This window comes from Nanorana parkeri, unplaced genomic scaffold (assembly GCF_000935625.1).
Source record: "Nanorana parkeri isolate BGI_ZX_2015 unplaced genomic scaffold, ASM93562v1 scaffold5, whole genome shotgun sequence".
Lineage (NCBI taxonomy): Eukaryota > Metazoa > Chordata > Amphibia > Anura > Dicroglossidae > Nanorana > Nanorana parkeri.
Window position 1 is genome coordinate 1,034,050 of NW_017306273.1, and position 15,276 is coordinate 1,049,325.

The window sequence follows — 15,276 nt, forward strand, 5'->3', positions numbered from 1 at the left end:
CATGGTGTCCCGCCTTAAAATTCATTACATATTAGACTGGGATACCTCTAAATTTTGCATACTTTTAAAGGATACTATGACTGAAAAAAGGTTGGGAAACGCTGACCTATGGTGCTTACATACTGTAATTGCAATAATAATCCGACCAGTTCAATAATCTGACCGAACTAAACAAAAGAAAATGGCTTGCAATCTAAATTGAGGTTCAATTGAAACATAGTTACATAGTATTTGTGGTCGAATAAACAAACGGGTCCATCAAGTCCAACCTATGTGTGAATGTGTGTACACGAGTCCCTGTGTGGTCTAGTTTTTAAGAGTACCTGTACCCCTGTATAATTTACGGTCTTCAGGTTACAGGTTGTCATTTAAAAAAAAAAAAAATCTTTTAGCTGCAATGTTTATGGTACAATTTATTTTTTCCCACCCATGCAAAAAATCTGACATCACTGTGGTAATAAGGAGAATGTGCTTAGATGGAATCTATCAAAATATAGCAAGCATTTCCTATGTAACCCCTCCCTGCGGTCCTCTTCATTAATCTGATAGAGGTGGCTGTGTAATACTTTTCTGGCTTCCTCCCGTTGCCTGAACTCTGCCAAATATAACATACAGATATAGAGGGTACAGTTGGTATATGGTACAGTTGGTCACCTTTGATGACCGGGGACCGTATCAGAGACTAATCTCAGACTGGGACTTTCCCTACAATTCGGGGGGAGCGGACTCCGGAGTTTATATGGTTGGTCCTTCATATACAGTAATGCTCTGGGGCAGAACATGATTAAGTAGGCCACTCTTCATCAACTTGGCAGCTGTCTGCTCTCTTGCGATGAAGGAAATGAGGTTAATAGTCCCGTGTTAATTATCAGATTGAAGATGTTCAGTAGCTGATTGCAGCTCTTCATCCAACAATTCGCTGATTAGAATTACAAGTTCCAGCATGGTCTGTCCTGCCTAAGCAGCCAGGAGATTGTGGTGGGGGGCTACTGTCTGTTTGGGATAAGGTCAGCAGCAGACTGTAGATTGTGCATGCTCGATTTTTTTCAAATGCACCACAATGCGATACCATGCATTGTGAGCAGGAGGTGTGTTTGGGGTGCCAATGCAATGCACCTCCTGCACTGTTATCACATGGTAGGTGCGTAGTTCAGTAACGTACCTTAATCGCACAGGAACGTATCAATAATGCACAGGCTTGGTGTGAACGGCGCCCTGACTACTAGTGATGGGCTCAGGCGTGTTCGCAAGCGCCGAGCCCGCCGGGAAGCTGTCAGCGCGCAAGGCCAATCACAGGCACTAAGACATCTCTGCAGCTGCGGACCGGGAACATGTCTCAGTGCCTGTGATTGGCCCTGCACGCTGACGGCTTCCTGGCGGGCTCGGCACGAGAGGTTTGGGCGTGTTCGCAAGCACATCACTACTGACTACCTGCTCATGCCATATGATCCCAACAGATGTCTAGTGACTAAATAAGCCTATCATTAGGGATGCACCAATACCGTTTTTTGGTATCAAGTACGAATACCAATCATTTTTTTTCGGTACTCGCCGGTACTGGAAGTCTCATTAAGGAAGCCAGGTGGCGTGTAATGACTCCTTCCCCCCCCCCCCCCCCCGATTGGCTGGGAAGCCGTCTTCATGCTTCCTCGTCACCAGGTGACAAGGAAGCATGGAGTCGGCTTTCTGGCCAATCAGGAAGTTGGGGGCGGGTAATGACTTGCCACCTGGCTTCCCGATTGGCCAGCTTCCTGACCAACCAGGAAGGCAGGCGGAGAGTTATTACACGGCACCCGGCTTCCTGATTGACTCACCATCCGGCTTCCTGATTGGCTATCTGCCGGACCGATCAGGAAGCTAGGCGGCGAGTCATTACACCCTGCCCGGCTTCCTGATTGGCTAGAAAGCCAGCTCTGTGCTCCCTCGTCACCAGAAGCCGGCCTTTCTGGCCAATGCAAAAGCCAGGGGGCGGGTAATGACTCGCCGTCCTGCTTCCTCATTGGCCATATACCCGACCAATCAGGTAGCTAGGTGGCGTGCAATGACTCGCTGCCCAGCTTTCGGATACTGGAAGTTTGGGTATCGACTAGGCATCGGAGCATTTGGACGAGTACTCGCCCAAATACTCGGTATCGGCACCAATCCCGATACTAGTATCGGTGCATCCCTAATTATAATCCATTTGCATCATTAAAACATTGAACCTTGTCTGGGCATTTACTTAATCCTGTTCAGTCACTTTCAGATTTGAGAAAGGAAGGGTTGCAGCATGCGTATTATGACAATTATTTTTTCTTTACATTCCACTGTACAGCAGAGCTCAGCCTGAGAGAAGTGGCACAAGGAGCCAGTCAGTTGTGTTGCAGTGCTCTTGTGCTAACAAGGAACAAACTGATAGAAGGAGAGAACAGAGTGATAGAGAGATGAGCTCATCAGTCTGCTGCTTCTCCTTTCACTGTCCAGTCACAGGCTTGGGGAGGGACGAGACCAGTAAGTGTTACTTAACTGTAACAGAGAAAAAAAATCAGGTTTCCTGCCATGCCAGACCGGACTGTGCTGTGTGGCAGAGCTGTATATATTTCAGAATTGGATGGAGAGATCTACAATACATTTGTATTTTTTATCTGTATAATATGCTGTTTGCTTGGAGTTTAGCTTTAACATGGAATATCGGACAAACAGCTGACTATACATTTGAAATACATATTTATTTACATAGCCAGAAGATTTTAATACTGTTCAGCTTGTCTTGCGATTTGCCAGCCTCTGCCACACTGGACATCCTAGAAGAGCATTCTATATCTTGCTTCAGCCTATATATATACCTATATATCCACATGTACACACCCGATGGCCTAAAGTAGTATTGCATCAAACAAAAACACATTGCCCGGCAAAGTATTTCTGTACAATGTTTTGTACAAGCACTTAGTCATCGTGTTTCTGAACAGCTCCAGCTCTCTGTTTGGCTTCCCTGAACCTCCTGTCTAGTGCAAGATCCCAAGGGATTGAGCAGACTTCAGCAGCCGTCCATTCTACTAGCTTGGAGAAGGGAGAATTGAGAAGCATGGGGGAGAGGAGTGGGTTGCCTTGCTGTGCCTGTGTGTTTCTGGAGACACATACAGTATAGCTCACTAGCGCACACAAGGTTGGCTCCATAGGATCCTACAAGGGAAAGGAGTCACCCTAAAACAGGATATCAGGGCCAGTGATCAGGGGACCAGCTGATTCTGCAGGCAACTAACACCTTTAAATTTCAAGGAGCAGCATCCAGTGAAACTGGCTTAAGAACCATTTGACTTTTATATCACTTTAAGCATGATTGCTACAGAGTTCTAATGTTACACTTGCAGTGCTGTTTAAGCATAGTAGTCCTCTCTCTCTCTCTCGCACTCTCTCTCTCGCGCTCTGTCTCTCTCTGTCTCTCTCTGTCTCTCTCTGTCTCTCTCTGTCTCTCTCTGTCTCTCTCTGTCTCTCTCTCTCTCTCTGTCTCTCTCTCTCTAATCTCTGTGTGTGAGTTGACTGTCATAGAATTTACAAAAATAATACCCAGACAGGGAGAACATTTTCTTCGATATGAATAAAAATTCAATCTTATAAGTCATGGAGGAAAAAAAATGATTGAATCAAGATATGAAGAAATTATGAATTTCAGTCCCATAACTTTAGTGCACAAGGTCACCCAATAAAATGTCTTATTGGTAAATTGGGGAACTCCGGAGCTCTCCCTATTTTGCAAAATGTGTTGTTCTTGGTGACTACCAGCTCTATGAAATGCTGTGTTCCTTTGCCTGTGGTCCCACTTCTTGTATTTTGTTCTTTGCAGAGTGTGGAACATCGCGTGCTCTCAAGGGATCCATCGGCAGATATGGAACTAAAGCAGCCGGATTCAGGGATGTCCTCTCCGAACACCACGATGTCCACGCAGCCGGCCCACTTTGACATCGGCTCGCCTACCAGTACACTCTCTAATTATGACTCCTGTAACTCCAGCCAGTCCAGTGTGGGAGACAAGAAGCAGAGTCAGCACACAGGACCAAGTAAGTTCTGGAATGAAAGGGAAAAATTGAATTTAGTTAAAAAAGGGGTTTCACCTTTAAAGCAAACCTAGGCTTTACTCATGCAGGGCAACTGGTGTGTTTTGATCTCCCATTGAAGCTGCACATGCTTCTTCCTTTGCTGCATTGCTTCTTGGTTTAGCTACCCTATATAGGCTACAAGTCGCTCTTGCCAAAACTTACACTGGGTTGATTACTCCCTCCCTGACCTGTGTGACTGCTGAGCCAGTAACCACCAATATCTTTAGTGGAAGGAAGTCACATGACCCTCCATAACTGGAATCAGGTATTTTCTGTCTCCTAGAGTCAATTAAATTGTACACTGGTTTTGTGTGTGTGTGTGGACGCCCGCGAGAGAAATATTTTTTTCCCGGAAAGGTTTAATCTGTGAGTAAACCTTACCCTGCTATCTGTTTTGTTTTTTTTAAAATTCTGATATTGGAGCCACCGGCCGCCGTCAGAGTAAAGGAAAAAAAAAGACAGCATAGAAATGAATAGCTTGATTGCTATTGGACCCGCCCACTGCTGCTGTCAATCAGCAGAGGCGGACCTGAAGTTCTCCATCAGGTCCTCCTCCTGCTGATTGACAGCAGCAGAGGGTGGGTGCAATAGCCAGCTTGCTATTGGCTATTGCAAATTGAAATGGCCAATAGCAATCAAGCTATTCATTCCTATGCTGTTTTTTTTTTATTATTATTATTTTTTATTCTGACGGCAGCAGCTGCCAGAATACAAAAAAAAAAAAAACAGCAGATAGCACAGGAAGCAAGCAATAGCTTCTTTGCTATCCGCCATAATTTCCAGGAGGTGCTCTTCAACGCGAGGGCACCTCCCTGAAATTACTTCTTTTTTTTTAGGTTGAGATAGTGTGTGTGTGTGTGTGTGTGAAAACTGATGAACAGAAAACTGATGATAAAATGATCAACCAATGTATCTGTAGGAGTTTGAATACCTGTAGAGCAGGTAAGATATTTGGCAATTAGGTAACTTTTCTGTTCACCTTTTGTTCTTTCAGCTGCCATATTGTCCTGGAGGGTGACCATTTTACCAATAATTTATGGCAGATGCAAAGTTTAACAAACACACCTTTTACATGTTATGGCCAGCTTTGCTATACAAATCAACTTATTTAGGTTTACTGGATCTGAAAGAGTGACCAGCTGTATATACAATTTGAATTTATTTTACTCGAAGTTGAGTCACAGTGTTCTGTCAATATAACGGCTACGCACCTGCCTTGGGAAGAAGATCTAATAGAATAGTTTTCAATGTAATTTCTCTACACTAGTATACACGCTGCCTTATGTTCAATCAGTTTCAATGACAGACGATGTCAGAATGAACAGGCTGCAGGCAGTCTGGTTCTGGAGCAGCTCAATGCTTTCTCCTTTGTGGCTTCTTTCCATAGACTGCATGTCTTCCTGCAGGCTCCTGCTTTCTCTGCTCCTTTGTGTTACAATTTGTCACTGATGGCACATAACATATGACTCCAGTGACTTGCAGGACATGTTCAGAGCTTTTACACATTTAGGAATGGGAACTAATGAGGAAAACACACAGCTCTAGCAATATTATTAACTGTGAAAGCCCAGCTGAAGTCTCATACGTTTTTTTTTTCTCTTGTAGTCATGTGTTGCTTTATGCCATTTTGGTTTTGCTAATTTTCTCATGAAGACTCCTTAAAGAGGAACTCCAGAAATTAACAAAATGAATCCTTGCAGAGGGGCTACCCAGCACTGCAAGGGTTAACTGCCTGTTATGGTCTAGGGGCTGGATTAACGAAAATATACTCACCCGATCGTTAAACCCACCGGGCTGCTAGACTAGTCCCCGCAGACTCTTCTCCCCTTGGGCTCCGGAGGTCTAAGTACCCGTGATGTCATCGCGTCTAATGCAGGTCCATTTACTTGCATTAGGCATGAAGACACTGAAGTACATACCACAGCCAGAGAGCGGTGGGGGAGAGATGTGAGCGCTCACCGACGCGGAACCAAATATCTGTTTCTGTATTCCGGCCCCTAGGGGAAAATGAGTAGTTAACCCCTGCAGTGCTGGAGTCACCCCACTGCAAGGGTTAATCTTGTTAATAGCTGGAGTTTCTCTTTAATATATGCACCCTTCCTCTCCTGCTCTCACCTTCCTGCGTCATAGATATGTAATGGCCACACTCCTCCGCTCCAGTTTCCTCACAGAGACTTTAAGGACCTGCTCACACTATCAGTTTATAGTAACACACAGCAACACATGTTAAGTGTGTTGGTATAAAGTGGTGCTATTTATTTCCCAATGTCCCCGCATACTGCCATACGTTGCAGTGCAAGGGGCATAAATGCACTAATATGCATGCGCTGTCAGAAAATAGTGCATGGACTGTTCTCTTCCTTCTGTACGCTAATAATCCTTCCACCTCCTCATGTAATGGGAGATGAACAAATTCAGGCATGTTTAAAGTCCAGTCTGTGTGGCAAGCATGTCTCCCTCCACAGATGTAGTGGAGAGGTGAGCGCAGCCAACCAGGGACAGGAAGTATTCCATGCAGCCACAACATCTAAGGACTGGTGCGCTGCATTATATTAGGGTTGGCGGTAGATTGCCTTGATCCATTTTTATGATAGTGGTGATCGCTGGCATTATGGCGATTTCCAGATGGTTTGGGATGGGCAGATGTCTGGCTTCTTGTAACACATCTGCCAAGCAGGGTGGGGCTTGGATAGGGGAGCCGGGTGTTGAATGCGGGCGCCCAGTGGGCCACTTTTGGTAAGAAGCCCGGCTCGCTGGCCTCTCTAGTCTGCAACTGTGAGGAGACATGAGAGGTGTAGCGATGTGATTTCTGCCCAGTGCTCATATGGCCAGTCACATTTTTTTCTTTCATACTGTATACACATCTCCTTCCACAACAGGTCCTCTTAGTACAATGATCCCATTGTATGAGCTTCCTCTTAAATATCTGTTTAATATTTGCCTTCACAGCGTTATTGAACTCTATTTAAATGAACCCTGGAGGAGTTTAGTGGCCCCCTGCTTGGAGGGGATTTCATGCAGGTTTGCTTTGAAGGTCTCTTTGTGCCTCAGCCCAGAATACTGAGAATAAGAACAAGAATCTCTTCTTTTCATAGTGTAAAGACACGAGCTATGTCCAGCAGCTGCCAAACTCTCCTCTGCTTTACAGTAAAGCATTGTGACACATAAAGGGAACCTGTCTGTCTGGAGCAGCCAATCAGCTTCCAACTGTCATTTTGAGAACCGTAAAGAAAAATGTGAGTTGGTATTGCTGATCTTCTTCTGACTTCTGATCTTCTTCAAGCCAAATTTTTCCTAGTTGTGGTTAGAGTAGGGAAGAGTTAAAAATTTCTTTCTATGACCCCCAATGTGGAGTTTTCCCCCTTACTTCTAATCCCTATGACTCCCGCACAAGAAATGAGAGTAGCAATTGACATTGGGACAGAATAGACTGCAATACAAACATTGCCAGAAGTTCTAACTCTTCCTGTTGTACTAAAAATGCACCTTTGCCCATTCGCTGGCCATTTAAATGAATAGGCTGCTCTGTGCTTGCACTAACAACAGCCTTTGACCGCTCGGCTCCCTGCCACCTCCCTCCTGGCTGACAGCTCAGCTGCCACCTCCTGCTTGGACGGTTGACAGCTTAACCGCCCACTGCCTCCAGCCCAGCTGACAGCTCAACCCCTTCTCCTGGCCGCCTCCGATGAAAAAAATAGGGGTGGCCCTGACTGTATCACAGGGAGAGCAGCATTGTCACCTTAGGCTGCTCTCCTGGTTTGAAAGCAAACATTTCCCAGCACACTTATCGGCCAGCCTGGAAAAAAAATTATACTGTCTAACTTTTAGGTTTAAAAACAGAGGTTCTAGTTGCGCAACTTTTGCAAAATATGTGGAAGCCACACTGCCCCGTCAAGGCCCCTCTGTGTAGTGTGGTTTTAACTCTAATCTATGTGCCTCCATCTTGGAGCATACATCACAAAGGATGAATTGGGTGCAGGTCCATTCCTCCTTAAGGGGCGTTTTACACCACAAAGTCTGCGAGGCAGTGCATTCGACCTCTGGAACGCACTAAAACGCAAGCCGGCCGGCTCCCTGCGTTCAGGGGCGTGGCGGTGCATTGAAGTCAATGGCACCGCAGGGACCCCAGGGACACACCAGAAGCCCCGCACATCACACTGGCATTGGATTTGGTGTGGGGACACACTGGTGACTTCAGCTGCCGTTGTGATGTTTGTGGCTTCTGGTGTGTCCCTGTGCCTTGAGGGAGGAATGGGCTGTCTCCTGGTGAACCTGCCCCCAAGGGGCCTTGACGAGGCATTGCGGCTTTCACATATTTTGCAAAAGTTGTGCAACTAAAAGCTCTGTTTTTAACCCTAAAACTAATGCAACCACCACATCTGAGTTCTGACAAGGCTTTCACTGTGTCCTGACATCAAGCTTACTGAACACCTTTGCGAGGAACTGGGACGCCAATTGTGAACTAGGTCTTTTCATCCAACAGTACCTGACCTCACAAATGCACCCATCCAACAGTACCTGACCTCACAAATGCTAGCAACCAATAGCATCTAACTTCAGATATACTCTCATCCAACAGTACCTGACCACAAAAATGTTCTTAACCAACAGTACCTGACCCCATATGTACTCCCATCCAACAGCACCTGACCTCATATATACTCCCATCCAACAGTACCTAACCTAAAAAATGCTCTCATGCAGCAGTACCTGACCTCACAAAAGCTCCCATCCAACAGTACCTGACCTCACAAATGCTCTAATCCAACAGTACCTGACCTCACAATGCTACCATCCAACAGTACCTGACCTCACGAATGCTGTCATCCAACAGTACATGACCTCACAAATGCTCTAATCCAACAGTACCTGACCTCACAATGCTACCATCCAACAGTACCTGACCTCACGAATGCTCTCATCCAACAGTACATGACCTCACAAATGCTCTCATCCAACAGTACCTGACCTCACGAATGCATCCATCCAACAGTACCTGACCTCACGAATGCTCTCATCCAACAGTACATGACCTCACAAATGCTCTCATCCAACAGTACCTGACCTCACGAATGCTCTCATCCAACAGTACATGACCTCACGAATGCTCTCATCCAACAGTACCTGACCTCACGAATGCATCCATCCAACAGTACCTGACCTCACGAATGCACCCATCCAACTGTACCTGACCTCACGAATGCTCTCATCCAACAGTACCTGACCTCACGAATGCACCCATCCAACAGTACCGGACCTCACGAATGTTCTCATCCAACAGTACCTGACCTCACGAATGTTCTCATCCAACAGTACCTGACCTCACAAATGCTCTCATCCAACAGTACCTGACCTCACGAATGCTCTCATCCAACAGTACATGACCTCACGAATGCTCTCATCCAACAGTACCTGACCTCACGAATGCATCCATCCAACAGTACCTGACCTCACGAATGCACCCATCCAACTGTACCTGACCTCACGAATGCTCTCATCCAACAGTACCTGACCTCACGAATGCACCCATCCAACAGTACCTGACCTCACGAATGCTCCCATCCAACAGTACCTGACCTCACGAATGTTCTCATCCAACAGTACCTGACCTCACAAATGCTCTCATCCAACAGTACCTGACCTCACGAATGCTCTCATCCAATAGTACCTGACCTCACGAATGCTCTCATCCAACAGTACCTGACTTTACATATACTCTCATCCAACAGTACCTGACCTCACAATTGCTCTTTGGCTGGATATGCACAAATTCCCCCAAACAAACTTCAAAATCATGTGGAAAGCCTTCCCAGAAGAATGATGGCTGTATTAGCTACAAATGGGGCCGACTACATAATTAATGCCCTTGGTTTTAGAATGGGATGTCCAACAAATCAGGTGTCCTCAAACATATGTATAAATATACAGGTATCTATATTGATCTTTGATGTGTTAGGTTGGTCATGAAGATTACAAGCTGATTGTACAGCCTCCATGCAATGTCCATTAGATTTACCAAAAATCTTGCAATGAGCCCAACATATCCAATCATGGAGGCCCTCATACAATGTGCTCGCCAGCTCCTCTTAGTACTTCAGCCCCATTCATTCCTTTTGGGTGAGCCTGCTGGACAGCTAAAATATGGTTCACCCTATGGAATGAATGTCTTCACCCACTCAGTACATTCTTTGTAAATGTAATCATGGGGTCATGCCAGTGGCTGCACTGTCCTATCCAACACAGACTTCTGCCACACATTGGCCACAGGCGTTCCCCTGCCACCCTCCATCACCAATCAATTGGGGAAACTTTAGGGTGCCTTCAGAAAAACCCAATCAATGAGAAATAATATTTACTGGATGTGAATTCTGTGTATGGATAAAAGGGGGAATGTGATTGCTCTTTTTACACAGTCATTGTTCTCCACTCTTGTTCTCCACTCTGCCTCGTAATTCGATTTGAGCTGCCAGTAATGACATAAATTTCTCGGTTTTGCTCTTGATAAAAATCTAAACTTCCACGTTTGCTCTTTTTCCATCCACTCATTGAAATCTCCTTCACACCCCTCGGACGTCCTGCGCTCACATTACACCACTATTGTACAACCAAAAACCTGTTTTATGTTCATCTTCCTTCTAGGATTTCTTGCAGCACAAAAGGGTTGTGTCAGGCAGAGATTTATTGATAGGTGGAAATGTACATGATTGTTTTCCTGGAATGCTGTGCCATGAATTTATTGTGTACACCACAACATGGGGCGACACACAGGTGCATGAGCTGAGGCTTCATAAAATGTGCAAAATACATTCTTTTTTTACAGAATCTTTGTGTTTGGTCAAAAGCCGGGTTCCAGTGAAAAGATGGGTAATTCTCCCACCAATACTTGCTAAAATGTTTTACTTACATTATCCCAGGGCTTAACAAATCCCAGGAGCAGCCTGGTCCCAGTTGGGGAAGATTGTCCCTCACTTCCTTTACAAGAAATGGGGACGTTGACCTGGTATTAGCATTTTGCCGTCCCTATACTGCTGGGCTGGAGTGTGAAAGGAAGTAGCAAGAGCCAGTCCATGAAAGTGCTGATAAGGAGCGTGCTGATAGGAGAGAGAAGAGTGACAGAGAGAGGAGCGCCTCACTGTGCTGCTTCTCCTTTTCACCGTCCAGTCATTGGCTAGGGTCAGATCTAGGATGACCTGGCCTCAGAGGAAGTTGGTTGAATGATTCTTGCCATCAGACTCGGGACATCTAGTGGCAGAAGAAATACTGCTCGGGAAATTATAGCTTGAAGATGAATATTGCAGCGCAGGCTGGGGGCATGTCTGGGACAGCATGTGCTCAGAGGAATGGGTTGAATGATGCTGGCCAGCAGACTCAGAACATCTAGTGGCAGAAAAAAAAATATGGCTGGGGAAATGTTTGGACTAAAGGTGAATATTGCAGTATGTGTATGTGTGTGTGTGTATATATGTGTGTGTATATATATATATATATATATAAATGACATGGTTTTGCTTTGGCCTGGGACTCAGACAGCCTTCTGAGAGAGCTACATGTTGGATGTGTTCAGAGAGAAAAAGAACTTTGCTGCCTGGACTGTTTTTCCCAGGGAAGGTGATCCCCCAGTCGAGCTATACCCCCACAATATATATATATATATGTTTGTCTTTTAATGGGCTATTTATTTTTATCTTCCTTATTTTTGGGTTCCTAATGCAATGTCATATTTTGCTTTCTCTAGGACCCCCTGAAACTGCTACTAATGACATGAAAACGTACATGGACATGTTGAATCCTGAAATAGACCCAAACGGTGGCAAGAAAGGCAACAGTAGCGTTCCTCCTCCGCCACCTCCGGCCTTTCCTCCCCCGCCGCCGCCGCCGCCACCTCCTGATTCCAGACTCCCTCCACCCCCATGTTATCCAGCGCCAAACCCTCCCGAGGGTCAGCACACATCGGAGATCTACGTCCAGGCAAAGAACAACCTTCGGCATGTGGAGAGCGAAATACTGAACGAAGAGGTAACTTGTGATGTGCATTTGGCCTGATTTACAAGGAGTATATTTTGTTATGGGGCCCATCATTCATAGGAAGGCCGTCGGCCATGTGGGGTTAAAGAGCAGCTCCCAGCAACAAGTGAATTACTCGGCTAAATGTGGGAATGCTAATTGCTTGGCTGTTATCTTGATCCTCTGGCTCCAGTCATGTCTAGAATGTGGATCAGACAAGTCAGAATAAAGTTAGATTAGATGTCCTTATCCATATACTTGTTTTGTGACTGAAACAAAATGGTCAGCATGACAAGCCAGGTGAACAGCATGTTCTTGGGCAAATGCTGGTTTTAGGTTTGTATTGCTGTCTATGTCCTCACTGAGAACATCTGCCCCCACTTCCTGTCCTGGTGACTAGCTGTCATCAAGAAATCTCCTCAGTGGGGTCACAAGACAGCAAAAAACCTGACAGAGGTTCCTCAACTTCCCCAAATTAATATCCAGGACTCACTGCTTGGAGGGGGAGCTGTGCTGCAGAGAACATGGCCTGAATGACTTCAGTGCTTCTGCTTTGAGCTTTGAGGATGACTTGCTCCACAGTGCCTGCAGCTACAGAGGTCAGTGAGTGTTTGTTATAAAGAACATTTGCTGCTTGTTGTAATATTGTGTAAATGCTTGAATGTCGTTAGTCTGGTCATCGATTCACTTTAAATCTCTTGTGAGAACACCACAACTTTTCTTAACAAAGGGATCTAAAAGAAGATCAATAGCGCTTGTCACTTTACAACTTTTAAAAATAGATACAAGCCACAGACAGCCGGCTGGGATTGAGCTTAGGGTACCTTGCAAACACAGTAATTATTTACATCTTTGCAATACTGAAACTCGGCTTCTAGAGTATATTGCCCTGCAGGGCCAGGCCGAGGCAGAGGGAGAGGAGGCACCAGACTTGGGCACCGTGGGGGGCAAAGCTGGGATAGGAGCCTTTTCCTTCCTTTTGGATAGTTCAGGTGTCTCCTGCACTGTGCAGGACTGAACTGTCAAGGTGACAAGTAGGTCCTGCAGATTACACGGGGAGATCACAACTCTCCCTGTTTATCCAGCAACAGTCCACTCCACTCTGTTTCAAGAACTCTTTGTGTTCCTGATATACAGAGCATGGTGCCCGGCTGTCACATGGCTCCCATGATTAAACAGGGGAGCTGCAGTCTCCCTGTGTAATTTGCAGAACTGAGCTGTCAAGCTGCCTAACTTTTGCAGTGCGGGGGTTGCCCCGTAGGGACTAGCCAGCAAGTTTTCTGATGCCATGCCAAGTGACACTAAACTCAGGAGTTACATCCTAAAAATACATTCAAGTACCTTAACTATTAAGAAAAATGTATCTTATATTATTTGTTTATCACTGTTTATTTTTGTAAACTTTTAAAGTTTTGTAAATATTTTTTTTATTGATAAATTTTTTTTATTAAATATTTGTTTTTTTTACTTTACTTTTAGGGGCTTTGGGGAAATATTGGGCGTCTAAACAGACCCCTGATATTTCTCTCAGGGGTGTGGAAATTTTTGACCAGGTGACAGGTTCTCTTTTTGGAACCTGCCCTCCAACACAGAACAGATTTTCTGTGTAGTTCCTGACAGCTGTGACAGGTGGCGCTGCGCCACGGTCTCGGTGATAACACAGAGTAGACGAAAAACGGACGTTTTTTTAGTCAGCTCTGCGGGCTCTATGGTGAGCTCATGTTCCGTGGTCTCAGGTCCGCCAGAGGAGCGGGGGACCCCGAAAACCACGGGGGGGTGGGGGGCGGTGTGGACAGAATCGCTGCTTCTCGTTTCATACAAGTGATCAGATCACTTGAAAACGAGCGGCGGCTCCACACTGTACACTTAGCCCCGCTCCAGACAAGCAGAGCTAAGTGTACACAAAAACTACTCGCCCGGCGCCCCAAACTGCATGTCCCGGGTGTCGGGCGATAGGAATTCCACACCCCTGTCTCTTTTAAAATAGAAAAAGAGATTTTTCTCAATCTCTTTCTGCAGCCCCTGTTATAAATGAACAGGAATCATCTATACTTTGTGCTCCTGTTCATATATAACATGAGGACAGAGTATGTTTACTATAACCACAATTATGAATGAACAGGAGGGGATGTAGATCACTTCCCATTCATTCATAATTGAGGATATAGTAACCATACTCTGTCCTCAATTATGTACAAGCACTCAGCGATCACTGATCGCTGAGTGTTTGCACTCGCCTCCTTCCTGACACGCTGTCACAGGAGGCTGAGCGAGAGGAGCTCAGCCTCCTGTGACAGCGCTGGCTGTCTACGCCCGCACACCGCTTTAGCGATCTGTGGCAGGAGGCTGGGCGGTGTGGGAAGGAGAGACGCCGGCCGCTCACAGCACTCTCCTCCCGCAGCGCTCAGCCACCTGTCACAGTTTCTCTCCTCGCCGCTGGGACACAGAGCAGCGCCCAGCGGGGAGGACTGAATAGGATGCACCGATGTATCGGCCAGAAAATTGCACTTTCGGCATTATTTGCCATTTTCGGCCGATATGTTTCAGCGTCCAATATATCGGTGCATCCCTAATCATTTAGAATACGACATGTCTCCCCTTTAAAACCTAAACTGCTGGCTGTAAATTAGCCATCAGTTCCATAGGTAAGGCTCTGATTCCTGGATCATACATTATTCTATAGCACCATCCTACACCTGGCCTCCTGACAGCAAGACTTCCCACACTTCCATTACGAAATGAGTCCAGGGTGCTCGCTGCATAGTAAGATGTCAGTATCGCTTTCCATTCGGGTTTTTAATTAACATTCATATTTAACTGCACCAGGGTTTCCAGCAATTAAGGAAACATCTGTTTACACTGACAGCTGAGCTCTGGTACAAAAGGAGAACATGGGGATAAAGGCTTAAAGGAGAAACCACGCTAAACGCATAGCTTCCAGCACTTAGGACCTTAAAGCAGAAATCTAGTTTAGCAAAGAAAAGAAAAGAAATAGCCCACTATGGTGGGAAAAAGGAAAATGCAGTACTTGCAGCACAGCCTCCTCTCTGGTGCTGTCTTCTGCAGAAACTCTGCACTGTTGCCAGTCTAAGTATTGATTAAATGACAGCTTGCATCATTCAACCCACTTCCTGTGAGCCAGTGGCGGAGCTAAGGAACAAAGGGCCCTGGTGCAAGATTTTTTTTTGCCCCC

At 45.8% G+C, this 15,276-nt stretch overlaps 1 protein-coding gene across 1 annotated transcript in view; it reads left to right on the plus strand.

Moving 5' to 3' along the window:
• The window catches only part of ESPN (espin), a 116,349-nt gene that overhangs the window by 45,468 nt on the left and 55,605 nt on the right, over nucleotides 1-15,276 (plus strand). Inside the window, exons 6-7 of the mRNA XM_018576596.1 lie at nucleotides 3,827-4,022; nucleotides 11,815-12,116. Of these exons, the coding sequence (XP_018432098.1) occupies nucleotides 3,827-4,022; nucleotides 11,815-12,116 (498 nt within the window). The remainder of the gene's footprint in view (nucleotides 1-3,826; nucleotides 4,023-11,814; nucleotides 12,117-15,276) is intronic.